The 25,151-nt window shown below is 32.6% G+C and overlaps 1 protein-coding gene across 1 annotated transcript in view; it reads right to left on the bottom strand.

Moving 5' to 3' along the window:
* The window catches only part of LOC131849345 (dipeptidase 1-like), a 185,058-nt gene that overhangs the window by 106,920 nt on the left and 52,987 nt on the right, over window positions 1–25,151 (bottom strand). The window contains exon 2 of the mRNA XM_059199407.1: window positions 3,698–3,745. Within this exon, the coding sequence (XP_059055390.1) occupies window positions 3,698–3,745 (48 nt within the window). The remainder of the gene's footprint in view (window positions 1–3,697; window positions 3,746–25,151) is intronic.

Below are 25,151 nucleotides of genomic sequence, written 5' to 3'. Positions count from 1 at the left end.
AAATGTTTGTATTTATAGTTATGGGTATATAGAAACAATACGGCTCAGTTCATTCGAAAAAAAAAATTCTATTAGGTGTTTAGCACTAATAGTACATGCTCTGCTTAGATAGGGACTAGATGGCGCTGTGTAAATTGCACTAGAGTATTAATTGTCAATATATCTATCGTGACTTCTGAACATTTTTAAATGGCCTGTCTAATTTCTGTAGTAGTCTATGCCTAATTCATCAGGGATTTCACGTACGCTAAACCTTATATACATGTATAACTTTTAAAAAATCCTAAAGTATAATCTCTAAAGAAAACCCGGCAAATAGCTCTTTCCACAATCTGAGTGTTAGCGAGAAATATCCTCTGAAACCACATTGTACGTGACCATTTAGGTTCTAAGATGTGGGAATGAATTCCCTATAGTCTAAAGTATAATAAAACTATTTTAGCTGTTAAACTTCTTGCTTTTTCAAATTATTCTTATGTTGGGAACAAAGTGACAAAACACTCCAATTATTATAATAGATCGAGGGTAAGATTATAAAGAGATTTTTTTTAATTTCAGGTACATATTGGATGAACTAAAAACATAGTTCATACAAGTACCTGTATTTTATATTAAAAAATATATAGACTTTTCCCGATCGCTCTCAAACAAGTGAAACCGGTATAGGTTGATATTAATGTAAGTGATGAAATGTATATGTAGAAGAATGTATTTGTTTTATGCACCTCCTCAAATTTCAAGGTTAATTTAGTATCTTGACATTGAGTTCGACCTCCAGACGTTTCATGACCGATCATGCTGAAAATTGGCATCGAAAAGTCTAGAATAAAATCAAATACAACTACAATATTTATAATGAAAAGTTATAAAAGTATTTATTATGTGTATGATAATTATGTAAGAATATAAAATAATCAACTACTGTTTGGATGTGGATATTTTTTTTAATTTGTTTGCTATAATACAGGGATGATTCAGCATAATAAAATAGGTAAAATTCTAAAATCTAGCTAAAAAATAGTTTTTGTAGATTTTGTTTGTGGTTGTTGACATTGGATCTGTCAGAAGATATATTTTTTTAAGGTATAAATAAATTATTAAATTATGTCCTTAAAACATGATCCGTGAATAGGAAAAACCCTGTACTTTAGGTTAAGCAGTAGTTATTTCTTAGAACAATAAGGTGACACAGAAAATATTAAATATTTATTATTGAGTAGTACTATCTTTGCGGATTTGCTGTTAAGCTTTACTGTAATATGAAGGGATTTTCTTACACACAAGATTAGCATAATAGATATTAGAAATAGGAAGATATATATAAATATTCAATTAATTACTAAAATACGGGTACTATGAGTTCTTAAATTTCACCATAAGTCAGCCATAAGTAATTTCATATCTGCCATGAAATAGTATTTTTTGTATGCTCTTATTTTGAAAGTAAACAATTTTCTTTATTTGCCGTTGTACATAGATGGGTTCTGCTGACATAGCAAACTGTCAGCATTTTTCTTTAGATATTAGTATTGGGGTAATTATTATAAATTCGTCTTTTATTACAGTTAATAATAACCCGGGAAAAGTCACCACCGACACCTAGTACCAAGCAAAGCTTGAACCATGTGTACTAAACATCTGATTGATTTAAATACTTTTTTTATTAATACATTCATAATATACATACATAGAAAACACCCAAAACTAAAAATCACAGTTATGAATTCAAATGTTTATATTTATTATTTAAAGTCACCCTTTTCTAAGTTGACTATAAATCGAGAAGCAAACGGATGCCAATTATCTTAAGTAAGACTCATGAACGTAACTCTGTACACGCGCTCACATATCTCCCATTAAGTTTTAGTGCGAAAATCCATTTATTTAACAAGGAAGCGATGGGTGTGAGGCGTAAGTTAATAATTGTCTGTGATTGTTTACTTAATTCAACCTAGTTTCGAACCATCTGGCCGGAAAGTTCGCGCAATCTAGCAACCGCTCATGAGATAACTTCCTAATTTGTTAAACTAAATAATTACAGAGTGTGCACGCATTTTGTAGCGCAACTTCTCGTACGTACGTAGAAAATGTCTTTTCGATGCTCATCTTTCTGCTCAAACTTTCACTTTCATATGAAGTAAATGTACTGAAAATTTGGGACTTGATTTGCGTCCTACCCGTTATGACATACGGTGCCGAAACGTGGACACTGACGATACGACTGGTCCACCAACTCAAAGTCGCTCAACGAGCTATGGAAAGGGCTATGCTTGGAGTTTCTCTGAGGGATCAAATCCGTAACGAAGTAATTCGCCAGAGAACTAGGGTCACCGACATAGCTCTTCGTATTTGCAAGTTGAAGTGGCAGTGGGCTGGTCATATCTATCGTAGAACCGATGCTCGCTGGAGTAGGCGTGTTCTAGAGTGGAGACCGCGAATTGGCAAACGTAGTGTAGGACGCCCCGCAGCTAGGTGGAGCGACGACATACGTAGGGTTGCGGGTAAAAAATGGAAGAGAAGGGCTGAAGATCGTGCCCAGGGCGTGCCTTGGGAGCAGCCTATGTCCAGCAGTAGACTGCAGTGGGCTGATGATGATGATGATGATGATACTTGATACTAGGTTATCACGTATTACTCATGGTTTTGTAGGTGACAGTGAGGTACCGGTTAATATATACATAAATATAGTTTTATACTGTTTATATGTATGTAATGTGTGTTGTTCATTATCATTAACTTGTAATATTAGCTATTATAATTTTTTTACCATTCTGTACTAACGTTATCTACATCTTTTGACTTTTGTCCTCTAACCATAGGTTGTCTGGAAGAGATTGCATAAGCGATAAGGCTGCCTTTTGTACACTATTACTCTGTTAATTTTTAATACATATAAAAAAAACACCATAATATAAAAATATACGAGTATTATAACAAACTTCTTTTGTGCGCTTTTAAGTACGAGACTAAATTTACTTTCATGTGTATCTCTCAAAGGACTACTTTACTGTCTAATTTGGTTCTTGTGAAGGTCTTATATAAAGTAAAATTATATATCTTAATATTATTTTGATATTTGTAAACTTACGGACCTTTTTTAGGATAATCCGATATTTCTATAAGGATTTTCCCTTTGCAGTAGGTGACTAAAATTTTACCTCTGTGATAAAAATAACACAAACTGCACAAATTTTCATCCCCTATTACATGTGGATGTAATAGAGGATGAAAGAATAGTTTTTGGGAGAAACCGTCTTTTCGCACAAAAACAACATTTAACTATATTATTTTGTATTACCAAGAATAATTATTGAAAGATTCCTCATCTAGAAATTAATTTATAAAATACTAAGAAATATTTTTTCAATGACAATTTAAGTAATCAATGAGTTTTAGTCTTTTAGATATTTTATTGTAAATATAACTGAAAATAATTATTAGTCACATATTATGTAATAATCGTGGAACTGTTTTATGTGCCTTTAAGGCAATGGTTCCAAGTTACATCAGGTAGGCCGTAAGCTTGTTGACCATTCCATACACAAAAAAATACTAGAAGCAGTTCGATCAAATATGTGAGCAAATTACTCATTGTATTTCATCCTGATTAAAACACAATCTGAGTTTTAGAAATAACTGTATTTAAAACCACGCTTCGAGCATTGTATAAATTAAAAGTAGTAGAATATTCACTTACCGCGATACAAAAAGTTCAGAGCTCTAATTCTCTTTCTTGATGTACGACCTGCAACAAAGTTTTTTCATTAACAATTTATCATCCTTGATATTTTTAGGTAGAACGATATATATTTATTTTTATAATTATTATTCCCATTGGTCGCAATAGCATTAATAATGATAAAAGTTAATGGATAGCCGTTTAGATACAAGTTTATCTTTTACAAAACTAATAGATTACTTGACTAGGCTTCAGACACTGAATCTATTGTTCACTTATTCGCTGACTATTCGGGTCGGTTATATATTTTAAAACTCTGTGTGTATAATATAGTGTATAGTATAATAAAAGTGTGTATATGCAACTGAAATGCGAATGTTGAGGTGGATGTGTGGTGTGACAAGAATGGATAAGATAAAGAATGAATACATTAGAGGAAGTATGAAAGTGGCGCCGGAGTCAGAGAGGTTGAAGAGTAATCGTCTATCATGGTATGGACATGTAATGCGTAGGAATGAGGATAAAATTTTAAGAAAGGTGTTACATATGAATGTGGATAGTTATAAGGGCAGAGGAAGGCCGAAAAAGAGATGGATGGACTGTTTGAAAGATGATATGGTAAGAAAGGAAGTAAATAACGCGATGACTGCGAACAGGGTTGAATGGAAGAGAAGAACATACTACGCCGACCCCAAATAAATGGGATAAGGAAGATGCAGATGATAGTGTGTATATACACTAAAGTTTGTAAAATATGTTACTGGTCGCTAAAAAAGCAAACAATCTTTTAAATAAAAATGAAAGGCTACTGTAATCCCGCAGGTTATTGTTTTTTTTTAAATATAATCATTAGATACAGTGATCCGCTTCTTACATGTACATTCAATAATTATTTTATATCCACAATTTCTATATTAGATTTCAGGTCAGTATCTACTGTTACGTTGACAGGTACTATGTATGTAGTTTATAGAGAGACAACCTGTACATTCGGTTAAGTTCCCGCATGGAGTGGCTATTAGTATGCCACTCCAGCCATTCAAATTTTACTAAATTTTCAAAATTCAAAGATATGAAATCATATTATATAAAAATACTTCTTAAAAACAAGCGTTAATATAGATTGGCGAACTGATGATCTGTAGGGTCCAAAGGGGAAACTGTATAATAAATGTTAGGCAAGTAATTAAAAAAATATGCAAATGAACTCTAATTTATGGTTTCCTTTCAAAATGATAATAGATTTACTAGATAAAGAATCATCTAAAATAGGATAACTCTGGTAATCGTTATAAGCTATTTTTCACCTTCTAACTGTGAGTTATATGTATCATCCATGCAATGAAAATATTACAAAGATTTTAGTTTAATTAAAACCAAATAAAAGCTTGAAAATTAATGAATAGACTATTATTATATAAAATACAAGACAAATTGAAAGTTCGTTCAAAATCCGACTCTGTTGTTAAATAATCTAATACCAATATTACATTAGAATAGAATAGAATAGAATAGAATAGAATATTGTTTAACAACAGAGTCGAATTTTTGTTGATTGATGTTGATAGCAGAATTACTGTCTCCAAAGACAGTAATTCTGCTATCAACATCAATTAATTGTCATTATACAAAACACCGGATTCGTATTAAATTACTCCACTTAAATCTAATTGTACAGTATTATATTATTTTTTATATTTAGTATTGGCTTTCCTAAACAGTGGTTGATAGATCCCATTAGAAAGATTAAATGTATAAAATTCTTTTAATTCTTCTGCTACAAACAATATAATTGTTTTTCTGAGATAGATTTTGCATAAACTCTCCTGCATTCTACTCTATTTTACCTATTTCATCCATTAAGATGACAACTTAAAATTTTAAAGTTAAAAACAATTTTAAAATTTTATGTTGTCATCCTTTAAGTTAGTATTAACTTAATTTAAAATCCGTTAAGTTAAGTTAAAACTAACTTTATTAACTATTTTTCGGTTTACATATTACATATGGCAGTTAAATTACAAAGTGCAGAGGAGACACATGTATCTTCTTGAATGGCATGCATTAGGGGTTCATATCACAATTATGATGACGACGTGATATCAGTGTAGATACGAGCTAAGTTATGCCGTTAAGTAAGTTAAAATTGCCGTGAGTCGCTTCGAAAAATGCATGAAAGTGCTACATGTGGCGGGTGCACTAACGTGCCCGCTGATATTAATTCTTTACGGACTGTTGCACGCTACACACCTCGTAGTATTTGCTTTTTATTTTAATTAAAATAAATATTTTTTTACAATAGAAGTAGGCTAATTTATTCTTTATAACATTAGCATCTGCGAGTGTAAGACCTGTTAAAATCGGTCTAGCCACTTCAGAGATTAGCACAAACAAACAGATATACAGAAAAAATAATTGATGAAAGAACTGCGTATACTTTCGTATACATTTAAAAAAGCTGTCATTTGGAAATTACAGGTGTCAATTTTATTAATTAAGTACAGTAGTATAGATATTTATATCGAATGATTTTATTGTGCTCTCTGGTCGTTTTAAGTAGCAGAATCGTAACAGACACTAAAATTGTTAAAAGCATGAATTGGAGTGATATAATCTTGCACATATTATACTAGCTATGTAATACCTGCGAGATCATATGCTATTTTTGAAATAAAAGATATTCTATATCTATCCACGTAATCATAAAAATAATCTAACATATCTTCGAATAAAAGTTCATTGCGAGTCTATTAGGGGAGTAGTTTTATAACGTTAGAATGGATAGTCCGTTGATACAGAAGAGTGAATTTGATATTAAAATTTGCTTTAAATAGAAATAACTGTAGTTATTTTTACTATTACTTTCTTTAATTTCTACAAATACTGACTATTCATATCTAGATGATTCTGAAATGGCTTAACCGACGTCGTTTAATTATAGGGACATCATTACAACAACCAACTGAAACCTACTGACATCAGTTAACTTATCCCCATTTTCTATTTGCTACTCTCCTCTAATAGGAATTAACCCCGGCTGTCGCCGCTGAGGTAGTTAATTAAGGAAATCGTTACAAAGACAGATAAAAGTCTCGTCTCCAATGAGATGTCTGTAATGTCACAGGCTTTATTTTTATTTTCTTAATTTTATTCTTATTTATAATTTGTAATATCTATAATATTATTTGTAATATCTATAATATCTTCTATTTAGCAGTTTATTAAAATTGTTGAATATATATTGACTTAATTTTTGACAGAATCAAATTCTAATCACGGTGAGTAGAGGATACCGGTATCAGAGAGGTTGAAGAGTAATCGTCTATCATGGTATGGACATGTAATGCGTAGGAACGAAGATAATATTTTAAGAATGGTGTTACATATGAATGTGGATGGTTATAAGGGCAGAGGAAGGCAAGAAAGAGAGAAAAGGAAGGAAAAAGAGATGGATGTCCATCCATCTCTTTTTCAGCCTTCCTCTCCAATGAATGTCAATGTCCATCCATCTCTTTTTTTTTGTGTGAAAGATGATATGGTAAGAAAGGAAGTAAATAACGCGATGACAGCGAACAGAGATGAATGCAAGCGAATAATATTTATATAGAGACCACCAAACAGTTACTATTGCTTTATTAAACCATGCCGCTAATGCCTGGGTAGTTTGACTTGGATCGGATTTCACCATCTCCATCAATTCACCATTCTTCACCTGTGTGAGCGGAACCATGTGATTCGTTCTTCAAGTCAATTTCCATTGCGAAAGTATTTGAACCAAAAACGCATGGTGCGTTCATTAATAGTCTCCTTTCCAGAGACCCAGCGCTGATTTATTTTATTTATTATACCGTATTTAGGTAATATTTTAATAGAATTAACAATACTCCAGAGTAAAATTTCAGATCTGATAATATAAAGTACCTAATCGAGATAATTCAGAAGTAACAATCGAATGCAACTGCCGATACAGTGGACTCTGCGTACTGTGTAGTGCGGTGTATTTTCACATTTTTATATGCCTACAATTTACTGTCAATTTATTTATTAGTGCCATGAAAAACTAAATGATATAAAATATAAATAACGAACATTACTTAGACTTCGATAGTACTATTAAAAATTATTCCTTGTATCCAATTCAAGTATGAACTCACAGGTGTGTATTGTGCGTATGCAGGAAAGTTACTATTGTTAGCTAAAGGAAGAGTTCCTCGACATAATACAGCTACGATTTTATTTTTATAGAACAGAGGCCCCCCTGAATCTCCAAAACTCGTATCTTGACGGAGGTCGGTGCATCTTGGTGCTACATATATAGCAGGATTGCTACGTTTATCTAGGTTTATATCATATATAACACCAGCTCCGACTTGTAGCGGCTTCAATAGATCCTGAAGAATATATTCATTTTCATTTTCACTGTCAGTTAGGGGACCATAAGTTCGTCCATATCCTGCGTACTTTACTTCTCTACCTGTCAAGGTTTTATAATCTACCACTGAGAGTCTACCATAAACTTCCATGCGTATTGGATTAATGAAAATTAATCCTATATCATTCATAATTTTACTCAAATCATCTAATTCAATATATTCATGATACCCTGGATGAGCAATCTGCTTCAGAATTTTACTGTAAGACTTCGTAGTGTTGTGGGGTACGGTAACGTTTCCATATCTGACCACATACAGTTCCTCGTGTATACAGTGAGCGGCAGTGAGGACCCACCTATCAGCTACTAGTGAACCAGTGCAATATCGTACCCAATTCATCAATTGTAAACTTACAACGTAGGGGTATTCGTTGTTAACATTATCGGTTCCATGGATGACACGTGGCCGCCCCTGTTGCAACTCGTGAATATACGCATTACTATGGTAAATATTTGCACTGAGCAATAATAAAATATAAATTGCAGTTAACTTCATCACTGTATAGTTTCAAAATATAGTTTTATGTTTCTGATAACGTTAACTCAATATGTTTTATTTACAATTATTATGAAGGAAGTAGTCGCAATAAATATATGTTTGAATTAATAGTTAGCAGTTTCGTAGTACTAATGTTACTACCATTTAGCTGAAGGTTCTCTTGCATTATAGTTAATTTTGTTAATCATTTGTAGTTGCTAGTTAATATGCATGCCAATTAATAAGTACCATTCCGGAATAATATTATATTTGAAAATGTGACTTTCGTAACAGCTTAGACTGCATTATTACTTAACACAAGGTGAGAGTGCGGTCAGACGTGCTCAAATTCAGATATAAAAAAATGTGTCCATGTATCGGATAATATTGAATTTCATATAAATACAGATTTTATAAAGAAGACTGAGGTTTTCTTTTTCTGAAAAAAAAGGAAGCGAAGTCATGTATAACTACTGGTAAACAATAGATCTGCAAACTTTGAAGAAAATTGGAGTACACAATGAAACATTTTATATAAAAAATACCATTTGTAATTCCATGCTAAGCATAACTTTTGTTATAAGTAGTAGACAACTGATGCAATATCTTAAATACGTTTTTTTGTAAATACATAAATAATATATATACAAAACACCCAGACCAGGTTAAACAATCATAGCCATCATATGTAACACTAGTGTCTACTTGTTGTGGCTTCAATATACATTGAAGAATATACTATGCTGTTAAGGCTTCTTAAGAATCTGCAACGCGTACATGCCACCCTTGGTGTTTCAGATGTACATAGGCTATGGGCCTATAGGCTATAACTATTTACTATCATGTATACTATATAGTTGATTACCACCATAGAGTACAAACAATATTTATTTTCCTCTGTTTGTTCAACCTGCATACTGTAGCTCTCCACCTGTCAATGTTTTATAGTCTACCACGGAACGTTTCTATTTCATTCAGTTTTCAAATAATTTATTGTATGGTTTCCAGAAATCGACTGATCGTAGGCCATTTCAATTTTAATGTTATGAAATCAAATATATCAATCACTATTTACATTGCAATAAAATAGTTACGATTTAACGTTATCAGGAATATAAAACTATATTTTGAAATTACATAGTAATGAAGTTAACTGCAGATTGTATATTATTGTTGTTTAGTGCAAATATTTACCATAGTAATGCGTATATTGACAAGTTGCAACAGGTGCGACCACGCGTCATTCATGGAATGGATGATGTTAACAACGAATACCCCTACGTTGTAAGTCTACAAAAGATAAATTGGAAATGGCATTGCACTGGTTCACTAATAGCCGATAGGTGGGTCCTCACTGCCGCTCACTGTATACACGAGGAACTGAATGTGGTCAGATATGGAAACGTTACCGTACCCCACAACGCTACGAAGTCTTACAGTAAAATTCTAAAGCAGATTGCTCACCCAGGGTACCACCAACCTACTGCAAAGTTGCGTAACATAAACGATATCGCGTTAATTTTCATTAATCCAATTCCAATGGAAGTTTATGGTAAACTGTCAGTAGTAGATTATAAGACATTGACAGGTTGGGAAGTAAAGTATGCAGGATATGGACGCACCGATGATCGTACGACTAGAAATAAATATATTCTACAAAACACATTGCGACCGCTGCAAGTTGGAGCTGGTGTTGTATATGACACAAAAGGTAGTCCCTTTTATCCATCTATAAGTGTAGCACCTAAATGCACAAACACAAGACACAGTGGAAGTTTTGGTGATTCTGGGGGGCCACTGTTCTATAAAGATAAGATAGTTGCGGTTTTAAGTACGGGATTGGGTGTTTTGCCACAAGGTAATAAAATTCCTGCGGTCTCCGTCTTCGTACCTGTGAGTCCATACCTGAATTGGATACAGTCCAACATCCTAAATACTAGTACTAAAAGCTAAGTGATAACTGTAAATTATACTATTATGCCAAATAAAAGCAACGTTTTATTTTCATGTATGTTAAACTAGCTGAAACGCACGACTTTGTCTGCTGTTTTGAGAATAAAGATCTTGTCTAGATTGTCTATGGTCATGTGTTTTCAATGTTATTAAGATTAGTTTGACATTCCGTCAAGAAAAGATAGCGGCAAACTTTTGGATTTATAATACTATCTATTTCGTTTTAACTTTTTTTTAGATAAATTTAACCTACGTCCATCCTCGTGCCTATCTCACGTCTAAAATACATTCATTTTATTCACATAACTGTATTCTAATTCTCATTTCATTCTGGGACAAATTTTATTCTAAACACATTTGAATTTTGTTTAACTCTCAAAGGTTAACCCCCTTTACTTTTAACACAAAACTGAAAAATTAATACATTAATTATAAACACTTTGGTCCTCGAAAATAAAACCCTGTCATATATAAATAAGACGTCGTGTTTGTCTGTCTATCTGTTTACCTTTAAATCATAAAGTGTTTCAGTCTATCCATCTGACTGGTTGTCTATAGGCTTATTAAATTTCGTTAAGATCCATTTGTACGAAACAGATAAATACATTTTAATTAAATTTTACATTCACATAGATATCGCGAGAACAGATGTTGGTTATATTTTATCTAAAAAAAGCAAATGAAGTCGCTAATAGCTAGTTACCTGTATAATGGTATGGTCCCCATCAATATGCTGCCCACCTTCATGAAGCAGGATTTCTGGCCGAAGGATATGGTGTATCGGCGCTATTGCTATCGGCTAGATTGCCGTCGTCAGTGCAGTGACCACAAGGATCAATTTCAATATCTTAGTGTTATAATATTAATTCATATGTATATTATAGTTACCACAGTAGCGTATAAAGTATTTATAATTCGGTAGGCTCATGTTAGCCTGATATAAATAAATAAAGTAGAAGTACTAGTAGTACGTAAAGTTGTAAGGTAGTCAGACTAGAATAGTAATCAATACTACGTGATTATGATGTTGTTTGAAAATACAGCAGTACAAATGTAGTAATGATAAAGAATTACAGAACGTATACTGTGTGAACAGCATAAGAATCTATACAACCCTTTTAACACACCGCTCGCCATCGATAGGAAATTCATCCCCACACCCCAGAACCTAAATGGTTTCGGGCAGTGAGGTTTCAGAGGAGCTTCCTCCCGCGTACACTTCGATTGTGGCTCGAAATACCTGCCAAGGTTTTCTCTAGAGATTTCTATACATATCTAGGTTTCTTTTATATAATTTCGGTAATGTACGTGACTCCAGTGGTGTTACCGGCGTTCATAAAGTATGTCAATCGTTTACCCTTAGATGTGGCTTATGCTTGTTTGCCATCATTGTGGTTTAAAAACACCATGAGAGTATTCTGCCCATTCTCCCCCCGATCGATGTCCCGTCCAATTCCAACGGGGATCGATATTACGGGCCTGAGCCGAGGTTCAAACCCCTAGCGGTGCCCTCAGACTAAAGTCGTATCTGTCAGTCGAGAGTCGACCTTCAACCGCTCCATAAGTCCTTCCGCGGTTTTGGAGTGCCATCTGCACTCGCCCCCTATCGTACTGTGAAGTTGTAAACGCCAGCTGCGGCTAACAGCATTAGAGTAGTCCGAAAAAAACATTTCCCAACAATTTTTTTATTGCTCCACTTATGCCCTCAATCCTATTTAGATGTAATTCTAAGAGCTATTCAAATAATTACATATCTAATAAATTGTGAGGGGAGTAACCCACTGACGAATCTTAATGTCAGTTGAATGTATATTATTATTAAGCAATTAAATTGAGGTCATGTAAATCCACCCTTATAAAGGGAGGGCAGAAATGCCATGTAGACACTTGATGCGGGTGTGATAGCTCTGAAGTATTTCGTACAAGTGGAATTTCATCCAAAAATTTCACTTGCTTGTTAAACAATACAATAATATATTATTATATATTAAAAATATATTAGCTTTTACTTTTTTGAGGTTAAAGTTAGATTGTATCTGACCTTGTGATACATTATTCAAAAATTCAGATTCGTTCACGCGTCTTAAAATGATAACAGACAGACGATTACGCATTTATAACATTAGCATAATGATAATGTATTAAAATCGTATTTAATCTCTACATATATATTTATAAATAAAATACGAATATTAATTGGCATAGCACAATTCAGTACGATTAGTAAGTAACATTATGACATATATTATGACAGTGTAATTTTCCTAAAATACAGCAATATATAAATATTTTATATATAAACATTCTAGTAAGCAGTTTATAATGTAGGTTTATTTTAGAATGTAAGCATTTACAAAGAATGGATTCTTAGATTTTTTCTATAAATCTCGCGTGCAGTTCTATAGGCAACATGAAATAAAGGATATCGGCTCATTAACCTATCACAGAAGCTTAGTGGCGGACTAAGGGATGCAGGGAGGAAAGGGCGGCCCGCCCTATGTTGTTGCTCCTGGGGGAACCCAAAACACCCCTCATATTACATTCTTTAAATCTTAAAACGGCTATAAAAACATATTAAGGTCTTATTTAGAAATCTGTAGTCCCAGTCATCATGCACATGTAATTTAAGATTTGGAAAGTAAATTATTATATTTTCAGTTTCATTTCATTCGATTAAAGGATTAGATATGGTAGTAAAATTCTTAGCTATACCTTATGACAGCTTAGACATCAAACTTACAAATTGTGCGGACAAGGTCCGTGTCCGTACGATTTGTATGTTTTCTTTAAATACGTCCCACAAATCATGTTGTGACATCACAGGTGTTGTTCACAATGTTTAATATTTACCACCACCTGTGCTCAACAGTTTTTTTTTTATCAAATGTAGACAAAGTTGTGTGAGTCAGTTAGTCTTCCCATACAGTCATTAGCTTGCTATTACCACGCTGGCCAAGCGGCTTAGTATAGAATTTTATTTAATGTGAATTCGATAAATTGGATATTTTATCCACAATTTAAAACACTTAGATAAGATTGTTGTAATCGGATTTGATTCACTAATTTTGAGTTCAAGTAATCTCCTAATCCAATGAGCAGAAAATAAGGTAGCTTTTATTATTTGGTAGGCAAATTTTACCAATTTAGACTTGGTAGGAAGTCGTTTGCATGGTAGTTCTGTTTCACTTATTTAATACCTCATTTTTTCTATTAAGCCACCAAAAAATTACTGTGTAAGATATATTTATATTTAACGGGTGTGATATCTTAGACCTCTGATATATCAACATAATAGTACCACGGAAATCATGTTTACTTTATTATAAATGCATCAAAATATAAAAACTTTTTTTTATTTACACTTGACCTAAGTATGACGTGTATATTGTACATTGTACGACGACATACAACGTACAAATTACACGAAGTATGTATATTGTATCTCGAGGAATAACACAAGCGAATTTTACCACAAAAAGTTAAGCGAAAGTAACAAACAGCAGCCAGTAATTTGATAAAGATTCTTCACAGCATTGCATACCCCAGTTCATTTCAATGTACTTTTATATATATATTTATTTCAATTAAATAAAATGCACAGTCACCGTCCTGTACTGCTATCATTATATAGTTATATACAATAACTATATAAGACGAGTAGAGGCTGGTGAACAGTAAATTAGTTCAATTTGCTCGGGAAACATCTTAACCGCCCGAAAACAAATGTACTTCCGCAGTTAACTGGTGCTTTAATCGCTCTTCCACTAACTGCTTTAAGGACTATTCACACCGAGAAATGAAATAAAAACAAAGTAATCAAAAATAGTAATAATTATTGTAGCGAACTCCTTGATAGGTTTTTATTTAATATTCTTTGACATATTCCTTTTGTTACTTTCTATTATATAAAATTTAAAAATAGTATAAACCCTCCTATCAAGGAGTTCGGTACAATTATTATCCATGTAGGCCGCCCAACAATATATGCGATTTTTAATATGTTGTTTGTAAATGTCATTGTCAATAATATTTATAAACGAAAATGTTAAAATACTAATGGGGTATACGACCTTTTAGATGTAGAGAGATCAGTCTCTCTGAATCTTAATACGTGACATACTCGCATGCTTTAAGAAGATCTCACAAAATATATTACTGTTTTATAATTTGTTTAAAACTTTGTACGTGCGATAATTTACTAATTACTATAATTTATTATTGCATTTGATGGAGATAGGACCTAACGTTTTCTATTACTCACAGACGTACCTTCTAATGGGTTGCGTTTCACTGTAACCTCATCTAGAGTTCTAACAGGTATGTTTTATATAGTGTTAGTTAATCTCTGTTACTTCAAAGTCAGGTCAAACATAACTATTTGAACTTATACAATTCGAGAGTCGAGAAGGAAACTAAAAATTTTACTGCACTTCCGGAACTCAGGCCAACAAAAAAGTATAAATGGAAATGCCTAATTGTAATTTTATAATATAATATAATATTATAATATTCAATTCCTAGCAATGGGTTCAATAGTGCATGGTATTAACAATCCATTCTCTCCTACTTGTTCTAATTGATAAGTAATTTATATATTCCTCATTTTGTTTACGTTAAGCTACTGCTTAACGTAAACAAAACGAGGAATATATAAAAATCCAGATAAATCCTCCCACAAACTAGGGTTCCAAGGGCAAAGGGCAATGTTAATAATAAGTGTTATTGAAAATAAACCCTTTTTTTGTAATAAAAGATAGTGTTGTCCTCTTAACGATGATTTTCATTAAGATCCGATTTTGCCGATTAGTTATGAAAAGGTAACAAACCGATAGACAGTCTCATTATCGCATTTATAGTGATATATTGGAATATCAAAATCTGTATTTTTGTAATCATATATACGATTAAAAGATAACTTGTATAATTACAAAAAAATATTAAATACCTTTTTGAGTACCCTGTAGAATTACCATAACGAAAAACGAATGTGATGTATGAAATGTATATATGTATATATAATTGTATGTATATATGAATATATTCTGTATATGTGTGTGTGTGTGTTTATAAATTAAAAATTGAATCGTTCTCTTTCCGTAACAATTTTTGTATTTACCTGGTAAATGCAAAGGACAGTTCCCAAAAGCGATGTTTAGATTGAAAAGAAGCTCTTTGTATTCCCAATAGCAGTCACAGACTCGACACGGACACTTTATTCACGCCGCGTACGGAACCCCACTCATAAAACAGTGTACACGCACGACGTACCTATTTCTTTCCCCATATAAAGCTTGTCTTCAAGAGGATTTCTCGGCAATGCTATATTGATATAGAATTTGTATTTTTTGGGCAGGCAAAGGGTGGAAATGGACCCTAATGACGATCATGTGTGAATTCTGAAGTTCAATTCGGGAATTTGCAATGGAATTGTAGATAAGCCGAGCGTGACGTATACACATACAGTACCGGGGCGACTGAGATTTACTCGTAGTCTTTTGTCTTGTGTTTTTAGAGAAGAGAAAATTCGTAATCTTGAACAACTAACATTTCATGTTGTTGATTATAATGTATCATGATTATTTTTTATTTATGGTTTTATGTCAATATTTTTTTTGTTTTATTTGAGTTTACTTAGTGGCTTTAGTTTTATATACAACCATTATTTTATACAACACAACACAGCAACATGAACATTACGACGTCATGTGCCATTAATAATAATCTCAGAACATTTCACACAGCGCCATCTAATTCTAAGTTAAGTTAGCTAAAGCTTGTGTTATGGGTACTTGATAACTGATACAAATACATAGATTTTATTTTCGTAAAAACATACATATTATACAAAGAAAACACCCAGACCGATATAAATAATCATACTCATGAATACAAATGTTTGCGCCGTGCGAGGAATCGAACCCGCGACCATCGGAAGTAAGGTGGTGTGCTGAAACCGCTAGAACATCGAGGCCGTCATTTGACTAAATATCGTGACAGTCATGATCTCGTGATTTATAACAACCTGGATGTGACAAGGTTTAGTGACATATTACTTTAGTGCGTTATCACATTGAGAAGATGAAGTTAAAGTGACGTTTACCCCACAAAGGTAATACGTACTAACTTTTGATTGTAGAACAATTTTAGTAACCTATACTAATAATATAAAGCTGAAGAGTTTATTTGTTTATTTGAACATCCTAGTATCAGGAACTACCAGTTCGTTTAGAAAAAATATATCTGTATTGGATAGTCCATTTGTCGAAGAAAGATTTAAGCTATATAACATTACGCTACGACCAATAGGAGCGGAGTTGCGATTAATAATATTGCAAAAGATAGGGAAATGAAACGCAGACGAAGTTGCGCGGATCAGCTAGTACAAAATACGTGTTCGAAGAAAATATCAAAAAACAGTATCAAGGCAAAATCCCTTGAACCTTTTATAGACAGGTGCGCTTGGTTCCGAGCTACTGGTCCAAATAATACCTACTAAGACTTACCGAATTAGCTGAATTTGCACTTATTTAGACAACGTACGCTGATGTATAATGTTTTTTTTTTTTCTAATAATTCCCCAGCACAATACACACACTGTCATCTAGTCCCAATCTAAGTAGAGTTTATAGCACAAGATAAATAATACAAACAATCATACGTATGAATATAAATGTTTGCATCGTGTAAGAAATCGAACCCGCGACCGTTGGACATAATGCGGAGTGTACAAGCCGTTAATTTTTTAAATATTTTTTATGATTTATTTGATAATAATTATTATATATTTTTTTGATAAAATACTTATATTGTAAATATATAAGTATATCTGTCCATCTATATGTATGTTTGTTAAATTTTTCAAGGAAATAAATTATGATTATAGAAAAGCAGACGAAACAGCAGGCAACAGTTAGTCGATTATGAACCATGATTCCATAAATCTCTCGTAAGTATGTATGTCACTTATTTAAAGTCAAAGACGACGGTATACCTGTTCGCTTTTCATATAAGAGAGCGAAGTCCCGTCAAAGGCGCATATCCACTTTGCCACAAAGCGGCCCTACTCAGCGTGTGCACTGCGAAAATTACTAAGAAAACATCTGCGCAACATAGGGTTGCCAATACAATAAGAAACCTCGTATTAGCACAAGATAGTAGGCCTACAGTACGAATCAGAACAGGGTTGCCAACCGAATGAGAAACCTCGTTAGAACACGAGATATTTTTTTATGGATGATAATGGAATGGTGCACCCGCCTACGCTAACGGTTTACCCTGATGGGACACCAGTGGCCGGTGATAACATGAACACGAGGTCAGGTCAGTTACCCCATAGTGACATATTCACCAAGAATTATCACGATGGTATTCAGGGGGAACCGCGTAGAGGTCAACCTGACATGGTGCATTGCTAGTAATAGGGTAATTAGTCCACATTACTAACAATCCCCCCCAACTTCACATATTAGGCCACAGTACGAATTAGGACATCTATTAGGATATATATATGTTGTCTAGTACTCCTAACACAAGATCAGCTTACCGTGGGTCTAGTTGACGCTGTGTTTATTCTTTAGAGTTATTTATAAAAATTATGAGTAAATTCGATAAAGCCAATATTCAACATTTTTATAGCGTCGGAATCAATCTGATCCTTTACCTGATGGTAAGAAATTGCTGCTGCTTACCGAATACATCAGAGGAATTCACTACCCTTAATTTAATCATTAGAGCTTCTATTCCATAAATGCAAATAATAATATAAAAGTAAATTTGGAGCCAAACTACAACGAAACTCTCTTAGAGACCAGGTCACAGTCATATTATGTATAATACGAAGCATGTATTATTAACTCGCCAAAACGTTATATTTGTGTATAAATAGCCTAGTTTTGCCTTCCTTTACTAATCCTTGTCTCATAGTGTAAGAAAGGACGTACAGCATGAATCCAAAATTAAGAAATTAACTGATTAAGTGACATGTTGTTATTTCTTGTATTCATATAATAATAATAATAATCTCAGGACAATTCACACAGCGACATCTAGACCCAAGTTAAGCTAACTAAAGCTTGTGTTATGGGTACTAGACAACTGATACAAATACATAGATATTTTTTTTTCGTAAATAAATACATATTATACATAGAAAATACCCCGACCGATACAAACAATCATACTCATGAATACAAATGTTTGTGCCGTGCGAGGAATCGAACCCGCGACCATCGGACGTAAAGCGGTGTGCTAGACCGCTAGACCACCAAGGCCGTCATAATATAGTATATAGAGTAGACTAATACTCTTTTTAGGTATATTTTGAGGACAAGGACCTCTATACTCAAAGTATAGTATATTATATCGAGTTCAAGTATAGTTAAGTAATAAATAAAAATTTGGAAAGAAAAAGTTTTAAAAGTAGCAACCCTGGTACGAAGTGTATTAAATTCAGCATTGCTTTCACTTTTTAAAGTGTAATCGTTTGTACGCTGAGATTTAACCTTCAGGCTCCATTTCTTTATCTACATGTACGTATAGAACGTACTGTAAACTGGATGAAATCTAAACTTGCTATAAAAGTATTTGTTTTTTAATTTTTCACTTTCAAAGTTATCGCTATTAAAAGTAAGTCCAGCATAATATTGCAATGTGAGCAAAATAAATAATACAAACATAAAAAATAAATAATATCTCTGAATATTTTCTTAGTATATAATTGAGTTAGTTCTTGAATACATCTGTACTGTCATATTACATTTATTTAAGGATTTAGTTACCTATATAGACAGGTATTACGTAATCAAAATTGACTTTTTTTAAATTATCTTAAATTTAATAAGTCACAAATATATCCAACATTTTTAAGTTCATTAAGAACTTGTTGAAGATCAACAAGTATTTATGTAAGAAAAATAAAATAAGAAATGTCTCAAAGAGAAAGTTATATTGAGTGCGGCAAAAGGTGCCGGGCAATTTTGTGTCGATAGCGAGAAAACGTGTAATGTAAAAGCAAAATTAAACATAATATTCTAGTTTAATGTATAAAACTTTTAATAAGATGTTATGTGCTTATATTCCAGGAAAACAGTAAGTAACTCAAGTATGACTCAATATATAAATTATATATCTCAACATTTATGTTATTTTAGTACAATGAAACTTTATTAACATATGCCTCGCACTTGAGAGAAGGCTCTAGGTATTATACAATTAAATTAGTGCTACAAGAAAGTACATCTTAGACAAGACGCGACCACAATGATAGGCCTACTTTCAGTCATAATACAGTTAAGGTTCGGGCTGATAGTTCAGAAACTCAGTAAGTTTCTAAATGTAAACTAAATGTACAATCCAAAATCAATACAGAAACAAAAAAGGTGTACGTATTAAATTTACTCGAGTGCTCACATCACTATATATTCTGTATATATTAAAATAAAATCTAGTCTAAGTCACTAGAATAATGTATCTAGTATCTATTTTTCAGATTGCTGCAGTGTTTCATTAAAAAAACTACATATATATCTCAATTATGAAGAGAAATATTTCTTCATAATTGAGATATATATGTAGTTAAATTGCTATTCAAATTCGATCCGATTATACTTACATTGAAGTCCCATCACCATTTCGGACAAATCCCAGACAATAGTAGGAGTAAGTACTATTAAAGTTCTGACCATTGTCTGGGAGAAGTGCCTGCTTTCTTATCGGAAAACTTAGATCGGTATAGTTTTAATTAGTAGTTATAAGCGTAGTTAACCTCGATGAATAATGTAATGGTTGAGAATTTTCTTCACGTTTATATTCTTTGTTAAATACTGTGTAGCAAACATATCATATAAACTACACTAATAAAATGAGTAACCAAGTTTAGTTACTCTTGAAGTAACTAAACTAATCTGTTGAGAATAGTATGTATCGTATCGTAGTTAAAATAGTATATGAAAAGTTGAAAACATTTACTCTCAATCAATGTTCACTTTTATTAATTGTATTTGGCTTTCTTCTGCAATATTTAATTTGTTTATATCCATAAATATATTTTTATATGAGTATATACAGAAATATATAGACTATGGTAGACTACAGTTCAGTAGTAGTAGATATAAATACAGTATATATAGTATATAATTATTACGTAGCATAAAACATAGTCACTGTCGCTGTCTTTCCCTATGTATGCTTAAATCTTTAAAACTACGCAACCTTTCTATATATTATTAGTATTTGAAGAGGTTTTTTTTAATAGATAAAGTGATTCAACAAGAAAGTATGTAGTATATAGTAGTATATATATATACAATGCATGTACACCTACATAGTTAGATACAGACTACAGTATATATCTAATATACTTATATAAAATATATATATATATATATATATTTACAAAGTCAAAAATAAGTAATCGGTAGTTGCGATTTCAAGAAGCGTAAAATATACTTCTCTTATTGAAATAGATAGCATATCGACTAGCTAATCTGTGGTTCATTAGTTTAACAATAAATGTTATCGGGTGGAATGATTTAATTAATGCAATTACATGGTCAGATATTGAATGAATGGTTATCGAGTCGATGGTTGTGGGCAGTGATCTCTCAATCTCATCTCGAACACATCAAATTACAATAATATTATTACAATTCAATCTATGCGTAATTTACTTTCGAATCCTATATTTATTTTATAACATACTAGCTACCCCGGCTACACACACCCGTGTGTATATGTACCTGTATTATACAAATAAACCTTAGTCTTCGATCACTTTATGTATAGTTAAAACTGCATTAAAATCCGTTGAGTAGTTTAAAAGATCTAAGCGAACAGACAGCGGAAGCAATTACATTTTATGTAATGTAAAGATGATATTATAATAGATATTTTTTATTAATGAATGAATGGTTGATGACTCGCTTGCACTAATGACATACCTAGTGGGGTAATGGAGGATAACAGGGCGAGAGAATACAGACATGTCAGGTAGACCTTGCTGTGTCGGTACATTGCCAGCGAAGGGTCCACAATTTTCCGTTACTAAAAACGCCTACCCTACTTGCTACTGCTGATCTGCTTTGGTGGCTACAAATGGTTTAGAATATACATAAAAAAAGAGTTAAATGTCAAAAAAATACAGTGTAAGAGTAAAACACCCTCTATTTTAAAGTCGATCAAAACGCGTGATATTTATCAGCCATGTGTGTTCAGTACAAAGAAGGCGCTATCAAGCGGTTTGTAAAAGGCTCTATTCTTATTAGGCTGTGTGATATATGTCCGCCCACAACCGCAAATAAAGGTACGGTAAGGTATACTGGGAAAATATCAGAGGCTTGCGACACCCTGCTTTTATGTCCTTCTCCTTAATAATCCATCAAATATTATTCAATATTTTTGTACTAAATTTCCCGGGCAGAATAAATTTGTACACATTATTTCGTGAACGACATGGCTTAGTGGTTTAATAATTATGCTTTATGCTACGTCAAAGATCATGAGTTCGAAACTGGCTGACACCAAAACCTGTGTTAGGCTTTTAATCACTTCGGTGATAGAATGAAAAACAATCATAAAGAGTCCAGCAGGCACACCACCTGCAAGATATATTTTAATATATTTACATTATTGCATAAGTGTGGATCATAATATCCTAATATAAGAGTTTTGTTTAACTATATCTTAAATTACTTTTATATTTAACTAGATTACTCTGAACAACTCACACAAAGCAATCTAATTTTAAATATAATTAACTTAAAATATCATGTAAGATATTTAGTTAATTATGCAGGTTTTTTTGGATTCTGGAATGGGATAAAGAGGCGTTATGATTTATAATAAAATATATATTATGAAAATGTATTAGGCAGTGTTGATTAAAATATACTTATTTCCAATTTAAATTCTGTAACAATTCAATAGAATCGACCATATTAAATTTAATCTTCAATTATAGTGGTCGAGACTGTAAACGCGTGGTATGGACTTCAACACTGTCTACTTCTTTACCAATTCTATATGAACACAATGTATTTGACATCAAATATAAAATATAGACATTACTTAGACTTCGATACTACCAGTCATAATGATTTCTTGTATTCAATTCAAGTATGGGCTCAATGGTGTAAAGGTTGCATATGCAGGAAATTTACTATCATTGGGAAAATGAAGGAGACTTCCCCGTAGAACTGCTACAATCTTATCTCTATAGAATAGAGACACTCATTTTGGTGATACATGTAGCGCAGGATAAGCACCTTTAAAACGATTTATTTCATTGAATATAACACCAGCACCGACTTGTAGTTGCTCAAATTCGTCTTAAAGAGCATATTTTGATTTAGTTTTAGTAATATAACCATAAGTGCGTCCGTATCTTGCATATTTTATCTCTCTATCTATCAAGGTTTTATATTCTACTACTAAGAGTCTACCATAAAGTTCCAATAGTATTGGATTTACGAAAATTAATGCTATAAACAAATGCTGTTCATCCCTTTACTCCAATATTTTTGTATACTCTAATACGTTTGTACCTGGATTAGCAATCTGCTTCAGAATTGTACTGTAATACTTCGTAGAGTTGTTACCCTACAACATGTCATGTTTCCATATCGAACTACACACAGTTCCTCGTGTATACATTGAGCGGCAGTGAGGACCCACCTATCAGCTATTAGTGAACCAGTGCAATGCTATTTCCAATTTATCTTTTGTAGACTTACAACGTAGGGGTATTCGTTGTTAACATCGTCCATTCCATGGAATACGCGTGGTCGCATTTGCTGCAACTTGTGAATGTACGCATTACTATGGTAAATATTTGTACTGAGCAATAATAAAATACAATCTGCAGTTAACTTCATTACTATGTAGTTTCAAATTATAATTTTATGTTCCTGATAACGTGAGCTCAATATATTTTATTTACATTTATTATTATAATAGGAATAAATAGCTGTGATGGAAATAGTACTATAAATATTGGTATTTAGTCTATTAAAAGTCTACGGTTTTTAGTCTTGTTTCCCATTTTTATGTTCAAAATTTTATACGTAATTTCACTATTTATAAATGCTACCGAGAAACCATAAAATAACTTATTTAGAAACTGAATGCAGACAGAAAGGAAGCTATTTTTGCTCCATGTATCCATATTTGATCACTGAAATGTGTACCATACATTCACAGATTGTAATATTATGAAATAACGCGTAGGGAACATTGTAACTTTAGAATTGTCAGTTGAAAATAACCTTGCACTTGATCACTAATCGGAGATAAGTAGATTCTAATTGTCGCATCTTGAATATATGACAGATAGATAAAAATAGTGATGTGAGTATGTGGATACATATGTGCATTCGATGTAAAGATAATTTGTACGTACCTTTTTTTTACACGTGTAAAATTTTCCAAGAACCACCCTACCGTCTGCCCTCAGACGGTAGGGTGGTTCTTGGAGGTACGTACAAATTATCTTTACATCGAATGCACATATGTATCCATATCCCTATATGGAGGATTACGTGGGATTCTTACTCTCTCAGAAGCGTTTACATTCAAACGTTTCTCGCGCGGCGTTGCCCTGCTCTGCAGATGGCGTAGTAGTGCAGGCCCCATTTCGTTGTTAGGGCGACCTATTGCGCCCTACTAAATTTCAAAAGAGAACGATCCTGGCTCAATATGTGTTAAATGCATCCTTCTTTTTAATTTCAATAGCGTAAACATTTGTACGCGTAGATTTAACTGTTCCTCTTTTTCCTTTATTTATATGTATGTGTAGATCGGATTGTTAGAAGTATTGTTTAATTTTCATTTCATTTAACCCGAAGTTTGATTCATTTCATTCATTCATCAATATCCCATTATGAGTGCTTTGTTTACTTCATACCCTAATCTTTTTATTTTATTTTTGTATATGTCAATAACCTTTTATTTGTTTTTATATTTTTAGAATACGAAATAAAATGCTTATAAATAAACTTATCTAAAAAAATAACAGATATCAATGAATAACGAACACAATGCTCTTTAATCTCAAAGTTGTATTTTAAGAGTCCCCATAATATTTATACATGGATCTCTTAAATTATTCAATATTTCTATTAACACTTTTATTACCAATAGTAGGTATACCTACATCACAAGAAAAATATTATATTATATTTCTTGAATAATATAAAACAGGTAAGATGAGGAAAAAATATATAAAATATCCCGTCGACTTGACAGATAGGTATATTCGGCTACCTTCCTCACTGTCCTCTGACACTTATTATGGATAGAGCACGGAAAAACTAAATTCCCTGATCTCCCCTTTTCCCTCCCTTTTGCTATTACTCCACTATAATAGATGTTACTTGTTAGAATCGGAATTAAATTGGAATTTATTTAGACTTTTTTTAATTCTAAGAACTGTAAGTGTTCTAGGCAAACAGTGAAATTGTATGGGCCTCCGTATGCTGCAACTCACTGTTATCCCACATTTCATAATGAAACACGGTTTACAAATTGCGGTGCGGCAGGGAAATTACAGAGCAACCCAACTAGATGATTTTTTTAAACAACTATATGATAACCAACCATTAAGAGCCTTGATATTC

The sequence above is a fragment of the Achroia grisella genome, unplaced genomic scaffold (genome assembly GCF_030625045.1).
Source record: "Achroia grisella isolate CSIRO2021 unplaced genomic scaffold, CSIRO_AGI_Agris_v1 utg640, whole genome shotgun sequence".
In the NCBI taxonomy this organism is placed as follows: Eukaryota; Metazoa; Arthropoda; class Insecta; order Lepidoptera; family Pyralidae; genus Achroia; species Achroia grisella.
Note: the sequence above shows the minus strand (reverse complement) of the source record. Positions and strands in the feature narration are given on the sequence as shown.